The 10,531-nt window shown below is 42.4% G+C and overlaps 1 protein-coding gene and 1 pseudogene across 1 annotated transcript; one reads left to right on the top strand and one right to left on the bottom strand.

The window, feature by feature from the left end:
• Positions 1 to 399: 399 nt before the first annotated feature.
• Positions 400 to 6,756, bottom strand: LOC137972381 (sodium leak channel NALCN-like). Its single transcript, XM_068819075.1, has one exon. It carries the CDS (start codon positions 6,611 to 6,613, stop codon positions 1,325 to 1,327), a length of 5,289 nt encoding a protein of 1,762 aa, XP_068675176.1. The 5' UTR covers positions 6,614 to 6,756; the 3' UTR covers positions 400 to 1,324.
• A 155-nt stretch (positions 6,757 to 6,911) lies between these two features.
• LOC137972382 (S-adenosylmethionine synthase pseudogene) lies at positions 6,912 to 9,707 on the top strand (annotated as a pseudogene).
• Positions 9,708 to 10,531: the final 824 nt, after the last annotated feature.

Here is a 10,531-nt window from a genome sequence, read left to right as displayed (position 1 = left end):
ACGCGGTTTTCCACAACTGAAATAAACGCGCATGATCAGTTTTGTAGTCTTCTATATTGAATCATTGGAAATACGCATGACCGCCAAGTTTCAAGTTGTAACTGGCTACTTTAAAGTGCTAAAATGTGGGATATCAAACAATCTTTGGCTACTCTTACCGTAACAATCGTTGGAACATTATCCACAAAACATTCCTCGTTCAAGTAGGGGTCTTGTCACAGGCATTACTTGGAAAAGTTCGAGAACTGTTTCAATGGACTGCCGAAAGCACTGGCTTTAAATTGCTTTTCGGTGATTGCGAAGTGATTGGCTCGTTTTGATTTTCTGCGTTTGATGCGATTGGCCAAGTTAAATACTTTGTTTTTGTCAGGATAACCAATAATGACATACACAGAGACAGCAACATATCACATTATATTAGCTATACATTATCTATATAAGAATTAATGATAGTTTACGTTTCTGAGTTAATTAATGAATTTACACATTGGATTATTATAAAATCAAGTTTCGTTTCTGTACAAGAAGAAAGTCAGGTCTTAGAAGCCAAGACCGAAAAATGACTAAAATATAAAATATATAAATAGGTTTCTTAGCAAATCCACCTAAACTTTTACTTTTTGTAAATCCAGTTTATGATACAAAGCCATGTCTGGCTAAAATTCGACGCCTCTCTGGGAGCTCTGGAAGTTACATATCCCTACTGTCAAACTATTAAATTTAACAGGAAAAGTTAAACGTCAGTACCAAAAGGCCTATACTTCACCATTTTCTCCTTACGAAAAATTAAAGGTGGCGCAAGTGCCGGGATGCCGGAGGGACCTGGGGCCCGTTTCTCGAAAGTCCCGAAACTTTACGGCCATTTTCGGGTGTCACAATTTCTTCTGTATCTCAAGAACGGAGAGGATTTAAGTCGTCAAACTTTACAGACCCTTTTCTTGTAGTTAGCTTGAAAACATGTTAAAAGATCGGCTTTCCAAAACAAGCGGTTGGCAGTTTCAAAAATGTCTTTTCGGGCCCGAAAAGTCACAGTTTTCGGGACTTTCGAGAAACGGGCCCCGAGGCCTACATCTTGAATGACATCACAAACTCGCTCTAGTTCTGAAAGAGTTTTTGCTTTGGAGAGCACTTTTTGACGTCATCTTAGGGATTAGACCCATTCCCTTTCACTAGCTCGGTCGTTGTTCAAATGGCATTTGATTCAAGTTATATTACGATTGGTCATTTGATTGTATCAGTGTGTCTGACGTGATTGGCCAAAGAAACAAAAGTGGTTTACGATTACGGTGCTAAACTAAAAACGATTATAACAGCAAATTACTTTTTAAGGTTGTTCATTTATCTGAGTTGTCCACCAATCACGCACGTCTCCTGCAAACTCATTCACCTCTGAAAAGCTCCTCTTTCTCCCCGGCTTGCCAGATCCAGACACATCAGGCGAACTTTTTCTTTTCTCTGAGCACGAGAGTTCCTCGGGGAACGTTACCGAACTTTTACCACCATGCGAACCTCTTCGGCCTGATTTCTTCCTTAGCGGCGGTGCGGAGAGCAAAATGGACGGCCCTTTTGAAGACGAAGAGACTGAAAAATCATCGTCTTCGCTGCTATCGTGTTCACGGGCTTCATGCTCAGCTTCATCTTCACGCTCTTGATCCTCACTGGCTGAATTCTCAACGCTTTCAACGCTCGAAGCAGCCGGGCTTTTGTTTTCGTGAAACTGCACACCACCAGCTAATGGGATACCACCCTGCTCTAAGTGTCGGATCCATTCCCGCTCGGCACGTTTCCGGCGAAGATTTACGAACCAGTCGCGAATGGTCTGAATAGCAACTTCCTCTTCGATTTGATACTCTAATTCCTCTCGCTCCAGCAATTCTTCTAACTGTAAACTTCGGCTGATGTCGACGGAACGATAGGCAAGCACGCCGATGACGTCATGAAATGAAACTTCTCCACCGTTACGAAGCTTTTCAATTTCGCAACACATGTGTTTGAACAATAACGAACTACTGTCGACCTCTAAACGACCTTTGAGCAAGCGAAGGACCAGTTTTGCTTGCCTCACAGTTAAAACGCCCCTGCGGTTTTTGTCTACTAAGTTCCATGTGAGCTGAAAATCTCGCAGATCAGTGTTGCTAATAAGAGAATCTTCATCACTAGAGTAGAAGAGCGAAAAATTCTCAATGATAACAGCGATAAAAAGATTTAGAAAAACGAACGTAACGATCAGGTAAAACGACATGAAATAAATGCGCGCAGCTGCGGGAAATCCGCAATCACTTTCCCAGAAATTGTCATTCTCCGTGCAATACGGTTTAACCAACATACAGTCATGCATAACTTTGTTCCAGTCTTCTCCGGTTGTAATACGGAAGAGCAGAAGCATTGCGTTGAAGCTCGTTTGGAAGTTTGCGTGACGGTTTAAGACTTCTCCATATTTTACGGTTCCGAATAAGATGACTCCGGCTAAGGCATAACTGAACATGAGAACTACCAGAACAGCGATGATGAAAAAACTCTTGACTAGCGACATCACTACTGTCAACATCAACATCTTTAGTGTATCGTGTTTACCGGAAAGTGTCAGAAAACGAAACAGAATAATAACCATTCCAAAGACAGTACTTCCAGAATATGGTGCTTCGGTCCCTTTCAAAGAGAAATTCAGGGTCACCCAAAGAACACCAAGACTCGTCAGCAGCAGGTCAAACCGGTTACGCCTGCTTCGCCAGTATCCCCGAAACGTGAATGCGATGAGTTTCAGCACCATGTCGACCACGAACAACAGCGAGCACACGGCAGCGACGCTTGTCAGGGCGTTACGCAATTTGGGCTTATCCTCTGATGTCCACTGGATGACCGTAAGCGTCGCGCAATCTATAACCACCAGGAAAATCACGATGCGTTTGTAAATTAAAGATTGCGTTGCATCAAAGAGTAACGTTCGGATGCCTTCGGTGTCAGGTCTGCGAGCAAGATGCAGAGGTTGCGCGAGACGAAGACGTTTCTTAAGGTCTTGCCAACGACGCTGATCAACCGTGAGTAACGCAATCCCCTTATGTTCGTTGAAATTCATGACAATCACGCCGACAAACAACGTTAGCCCAATCATGCTACCAATAAGTACATAGATATGGACATAGAGACTATACGCGGGCGCGACCACTGCCTGTATGACATCGCGAACTTCCAACCAACCTTCCAAAGAGAGAACTTCAAACAAGGCGAAAAACGCTCTTATGATGTCATCAAAGTCGAAATTTCTCGGGTTCGTCCATACCCGCGGAACAGTTATCTTTGAGGTGCCAGGCAAGTCCCGAATCCCGCGAGGAGTGGCAATGTCGATTTCGAAAGTTCCTACGCAGCGTTTTGGGTCCTTGATGGGCTGATCGTTGCAGCTGCCAAACTTTCCGGAGAACACTTGGACACCATAGCTGGCAAAAATGAACATGAGCATTAGCTGTAATGCGCTGACTTTAAGGATTTCTTTGTATCCGCCAACAAGCTCTAGAATGACTTGCTTCATCTTAGGGACCAAAGTCACGAGACGTAAGGGACGAAGGCACCTTAACACCATCAACAACTGAGCCCCTGATCGAGCTGGTATTGGATGTGGTTGCCAAGCAACATATGCAAGAGACACGAAGTAGATGAATACATCTAGTACGCCACCAAAGTTCTGGATCACAGCGTTCGGTGTGAAAATCAAACCATTTGCCAGAATGCGGACACCAAGTTCAATGCTCATTGCTACAACAAACAGGTATTCGATCACCTCTGTCCAAGAATTAACGAAAGTCCGTTCTTTTGGAGTCTCAAACATCATAGCTATGCAGGAGACCAAAGTGACAACAATCATGATCCATTCCATGTAGGTTTGTGACGCGAAACATTTCTGGAGTCGTTCAATGGTTAAGAAGTGATTGCGTGACGCGCGATCTCTGAACCCAGGTGGGATTATGTAGCGTGCGTTCACCATGCCCTGTAAAAACCTCCGAAGCCACGAGTCACGCTGCAACGAGAAAAGAGGTTGATCAAAATATGGATGGTTTTCTCGCAATTTCTCTTCTTGGGCTTTTCGCTTTCGCTGAGCTTCTTCACGTTTGACACGAACCCATTGGATATCAAAATCTTTGCCGATATTACTGTCATCTTGACTGAGCTGAACACTCGCTGCTTGACTTGGAATTTGCGTAATTCGTTTCACCCTGCCTTGAGGAGTAACCTTTGGGGACGACTGCGGTTGCTGACGGTTTCGGAATCGCCTCGAGGCTGATCGGAAAACCGAGGTCGAGGCGGCTGTTTGCTTGTTCACGTCAATCATGTTTCTTAGGGAGACTTCGGTTGGTGAAAGTAAGGCGAAAGTACGCCGGCGATTCGAATCGTTAATCAACGCAGTGATGCTCGACTGTTTTCGCACGAACTTTGACGTCTTATCCACTTCGGATATTGTTGAATTTAGAAGTTTCATCGAGACAGTTGTCCGTCTTCTTCCCCTTAAACTTTCAACATCCCCGACCCGAAGTCTCGAATCTTCACTCAGTGGGAGTTCCAGACTAGAGTTGTCAATAAATTTTTTCATGAAACTGTCACGGATCTTCGGGGTGAAAAAATCCGAAGTCGTTTTGATCCGACTCATTTTTACCAATCGAGGGTCGTCACGAAAACGCTCGAAGACACGGAGCCGCATCGGAAGCGCCTGAGTGGAGTCTCGGGATTCTCCGCCCATTTTCTTCTGTTTCATGATCTTGACTTCTTCATCGAGTTCTAAATTATCCAGGATCACCGCCACAAAGACGCTCATGATGATTAAGGAAGAAAACAGATGTACAGCGAGAATTATGGTAGCTACACCGGTTGCCAGGATAGGATTCTTCGTTTTGACGATTAATTCATCCAAGATTTCTACCCACCCTTCCTGGGTTATGATTTGGAACATGGACTCCACCGATCGCACAAAAGTACCGAACTTTTTAGGGTCTAAAGTCAGAAAGAACTGCATGCTTATTACAGACGAGACCATTACAAAGAACAACGTAAACATAATGGCGCTACCCAGCTTTTTGCCGGTGCCGAAAATTTTCTCACAAAATTCTTGGAGCGATGGAATGGCACCGACTAGTCGGACAACCCTCATTACGTTAAAAACTGCTAGGAAAACTGCTGTCTCGGATATTAGTATCGGGAGCGCACACACTGTACTTCCCACAGCTAGAACAAACTCTGTTACATGCATCCGGCTGACGAGATATGGGCGAAAGCCCATGCACGTAATTTTGAGCAGGACTTCTAAGTCAAAGATAATGGTGAAGCCAAATTGCGCAAACTTTCGAGAGGAATATGAAAGCAATGCTTGTAGTAGGGCGTCCAGAAGAACAAAGAACCACATCGTGTACTTGAAGTAGACGGAGTGGACGAGTTGTCGAATGCGCAGAGGTGCGTGACCTTTGACGGCTTCGTGGTCGACGGACACCAAATGCCAACCTCTGCTTCCGTCTTTGATGACTTGGGACGCGAGCCGAGCCGAAGTACGCTTCGAAGATTTCCGACTGTACATATACAGACTTCGAATATCGGCGAAGGTTTCCGAGACAACAGCGATGAATACGTTCTTTACAAGCCATGCTACGAAGAAGATCAGCAAAACAAAGTAAACAATGACTAAGGCATGTGACCTGAAATCCATCATGCGGTACATAATAAGCACCCAGCCTTCTTGTGTGGAGCTTTCGTAAACGGTTAAAACACTTGGCAAAAAATAGCTGAAAAAGTCTTTGTCTGCGCCATTTGTTTTATTGAAGTCAATATGAACACAGTTAAAGCCTTGGGGACAATAGTAACCTTCTTCGCCGGTCCTGTTGTTACAAAGGTGATCTGTAAGCAAAATATCGTTGTATCGAATGTGGTTTAAATCAGCTGTGCTCTTGACGCAGTAAAAGTTCTTGCGGCCGAATAACTGCACTCCGATAAGAGAACCAAACGCCATAAAATACATCAAAAAAAGCGTAACAGCCCAGATTTGCCGCTTGCATCTACGGGCGACCGATTCAGGTAGGCTTATTGTAATAAGCTCGCTAAAAAACCGTATAATAATAAGAGCTCGAGGAGCCCTCGGAATGGAAAAACCCACGTAGCCATGTCTTTTCCCAGCTAAAGAATCGTAGCCAAAAGTACCTGAAATCTCGACGACTTGAAGCACAATGGAGACAAAAATAAAAAACAACATACTCGCATCAAAAACACGCTGCGGTCGCCGTAAATAGGCCTTCTGTTTTTTCCAAAGACCCCACATTTTGATTTGAGCAACCATTTCGGTAGTGAAAACAACCGCAACAACAATGTCTAGCACCAGCGTTATGTATTTAAGAGGATGCGATATTTTAAAAGTCTCCGGCGAGTTCATGGCAGTGGAAATCAAGCTTACAACCGCGCAGACTTGAACGAGACGATGAAACCACCACGTTTTGACCCACCAAGTGGGAGAAAAATCTTCATTTTCCTCATCGTCGGTTGCCGCAGATTCAGCATAAGCTAATTGTCGAGGGGGCCATAACGTTGTAGACGAAGAATGGTGGTCTGATTCGACGACAAGCGGTTCTCCTTTCGCTTCCATTTTCTTCACGTCAGTCACTCTCGAAGGTGTTTATTTACATTCGGGAAATTCCGTGCATTAATGTCATCTACCGTAATCACCGAATATGTTCACAATTTTCCGAGAGTTCCGAGAAATTTGTTCCAACGATATTTTATTGAAACTCAACAATCAATTCGTGGCACATGAATTAAAACATTGGTCGACCACGAACAAATTTTATTAAAAAATGACACCTGCTTATATAATACGATCGACTGCCCTTTTTACGATAAATTAACGAAGTCAAATATTGATACGATTATAAATCGATTTTCTTTACCCACGGTGTTATTGTTGCACAAGATGCATCACCACTGGGTTTATTTTAGTGGCTGAGAAACCTACTTTTCATTTGAAGGAGACATACGAGGTATTTGAACTTGAAGACAAAAATGTTTTGTTCCAGATCAAAATTGCTAGCATTTCGCTCAGCAGAAGCAGGAATCCTTCGATCCTATGTAACCGGTCCATTGCGAGCCGGCAAAGGTAGCACTAGCAAGTTCCTTTTTACTTCGGAGTCAGTTTGTCCGGGACATACAGACAAAATGTGTGATCAAGTATCTGATGCGATTTTAGACGCACATTTGGAACAAGATCCTCATGCCAAAGTAGCTTGCGAGGCTGCAAGCAAAACTGGAATGATCATGGCTTTTGGCGAGATTACATCGGCGGCGAAAGTGGATTACCAAGCCGTCATACGAAATACAGTTAAGGAAATTGGCTATGACGATTCCTCCAAAGGCTTTGATTACCGAACTTGCAGTGTTTTGCTTTCAATTGAGGAGCAAGTCGGCGAGATTGCCCAGACTGTGCACTTAAACAAGGAGGAGTTGGAAATTGGAGCCGGTGATCAAGGGCTTATGTTTGGCTACGCAACGGACGAAACTGAACAGTTGATGCCCCTTACAACAGTGTTGTCGCACAAACTGACACAAAGACTTACAGAATGCCGAAAAGATGGGACATTACCATGGCTTCGACCTGATGGCAAAACTCAAGTCACCGTCGAGTACAGTCTGAAAGACGGCGCTTGTATACCGGAGCGGGTTCACACTATCTTGATCTCCAGCCAACATGCACCGGGAATACCCGTAGATGAAATAAGACATCATTTGAAAGAGACTATCATAAAGAGTGCCATTCCTGAAAAATACCTTGATGAACAAACAGTATATCATCTTTTACCCTCTGGAATATTTCTCTTTGGGGGTCCTATGGGTGATGGAGGTCTCACTGGCCGTAAAATTATTGTGGATACATATGGGGGGTGGGGTGCTCATGGAGGCGGGGCGTTTTCAGGTAAAGATCCAACAAAAGTCGATAGGTCTGCAAGTTATGCATGTAGGTGGATTGCAAAGTCTTTGGTTGCTGCTGGTCTTTGTAGACGTGTTTTGGTGCAAGTGGCATATGCCATAGGCATAAGCCAGCCATTGTCGGTTTCTGTTTTCAGCTATGGCAGCAGTGAAATGACTGATGACGCACTTCTGAGGATAATTCAGAACAATTTTGACCTAAGACCAGGTGCAATTATTAGGGATCTGGCCTTGCGCAAACCAATTTTTAGGGCTACAAGTGTCTTTGGTCATTTCAAACCTGGTTTTTCATGGGAGGTGCCAAAGATACTAGAATTTTAGTTGTAATCAAATTGATTTGTTTTATTTTGGATACCAGGTTATCAGCTAATTATTGGAACCTTTACCAAGAATTGTACTTGAAAAGTCATTTGACCAGCCATATTGTTTTCAGTAAAAGAAAAAAAAACAAAACAATTGAACTAGACTAATGTTTGTAAGATCAAGCTCAACATACTCTGAAAGTGCAACCACACTTTAAAATGCCCATGGATAATGAAGTGAACATTTGTATCAATATACATCTACCACTAATACCGTATATACATCCCTTTTTCAATTTCTCAATGGCATAGATTCAGGCAGGTGGTGGAAAAAACACTGACCCCCAGTCCATGGACCACTCTAAAATGGACTGTAACTCAAACGAATGAGTGCCATTGAAAGAACTATATACAGTTGAAGCTCTCACTGCGACCACTCTTGTAAGCGACCAGCTCTACATGTAGTTATGACCACCAATGTAAAACTCTGTTTTAAATGTCACTTTAAGTCTCTAATTGAAAGCTCTCGCAAGCGAGCGTTCCCATAAGCAACCGCGACCACCTTTGGCAGATGTGAATGAGAGTAAAGAAGTTCCTGACCATCATCTTCAGTACCATCAATAAAAATTTACAAATCCCAGAGACTTTTGCTGAAAGCTCTGGTAATCAACCATCCTCTATTGTTTATCATTTTGGTTGTTTATGAGAGCCCATTCTCGTAAGCAACCAGCTCTGCTTGCGACCACTTTTTCGAATTCCCGGGGTGGTCACTTAGGTGAGCTTTGACTGTGCTTACATTGCGTGTACCTTGATTATTTTCGTCCACACGGCCACATGTGACTAAATCCAGGAATGGCACCAGTCTCACTTCACTTACATGAAGTAATAGACCACTTTTGATATAAATTATTAAAATTCAGCTTGGCAAGGAGGCCTAGAGGACACAAACAAAGGAAACTGAATGATCATGTTATTCATTTCTTTTGTTTGTGTCCTTTAAGCCGCACTATAAAGCTGAATTTTAACATACCGAAAGTGGTGAATTGGCCATCACAACAATTATCGAAAGCTTACCTATTTAAAATAGGTTCTTAGACTTAAATACTGTTGACCACCTGTGGGTGTTTGCTTGAAACTTAGTGCTCACTCCAAATAGTATTTTTAGGGTAGTCCATCAGGGTGGTCCATGAAATGGGGGTCAGTGTTTTGTTCAATGCCCATAGATTCATTAAAGATTACATTGTCAAATATTTTTTAAAATGTGAAGCATTGTTTTCAGTCAGAACATTTTGTTATTACTAGTTTTATGTGTTAGTGATTTTTTTTTATGGGTGGGGAATATAGCATGATTAACCACTTCAAATTACCATAGTTCTTAATCATTTAAATAGTGTTCATCCCTGTGATATCAAGGCAGTATTCAATAAAATTTTCATTTTTCATTTTTTTTGTGAAGAACTAGGCCTGGATAAATGACTTGACTGAGACCTCAAATGTTTCTCCCCCTCCCCTAATGAGGTACATAGTGATTGGCCTCCCATCCAAACTGAAAGCAAAAGACTAAACAACATAAAAAATGATGAAGGTTAAAAAACACTTGAAGCTCCCACAAATACCAAATAATAGCCCGAAGAGCTTAAATTACAAAAGCTGCAACGTCAACCTCAATCAGACTTGTTTGGAAAATTATGCAGGGACTGCAAAACTCCCAAAATAACTCCCTCTAACAGTCAAAACAACTCCAAATTCAGGAGTGGATCCATACTGCTGGTTTCCACTGTGTGATGGAAATCGGTCAGAATTTTCAGAAGAAGTTTACATTAAAAATTTTTATTTTGTAATAAAAGTAAATTTCCATTTTGAAATCTCAAAAATGGTCTGAACTAGTTTTCTTGTCAATTTTCGGGCACAGGCACACTCTGTCTGTGTTGTTTTCCATTTCATTTCACCCAAGGAGGATGGAACTAGCCAAATTATAACAGTAATTGATTTTATCAAACGAATTGATAAAGGTTGAAATTATAACACCAGGAAAGATTTGGAAAGTGGTTATTCGACCTTTGTCAACTCGTTTGATAAAATCAATTTCTGTTTCAATCTCCCACCGACGCAGTACCATAGTTTCTTTAGAAACTAAAATTTTGTAGCTAAATTATATCCTGTCTGATTTCAATTTGATCAGACAGGATGTTGGCTAGTGAAAGTCTCAGAAACAAAGGAAAGGGGACTTTGAAGAGTTAAAATCCAAAAAATTCCCAAGGGAGCATGCCTCAAGACCTCCT

The sequence above is a fragment of the Montipora foliosa genome, chromosome 10, assembly GCF_036669935.1.
Source record: "Montipora foliosa isolate CH-2021 chromosome 10, ASM3666993v2, whole genome shotgun sequence".
Classification (NCBI taxonomy): Eukaryota; Metazoa; Cnidaria; class Anthozoa; order Scleractinia; family Acroporidae; genus Montipora; species Montipora foliosa.
The sequence above is the reverse complement of the archived record's forward strand: the minus strand, read 5'-3'. Positions and strand labels throughout refer to the sequence as shown.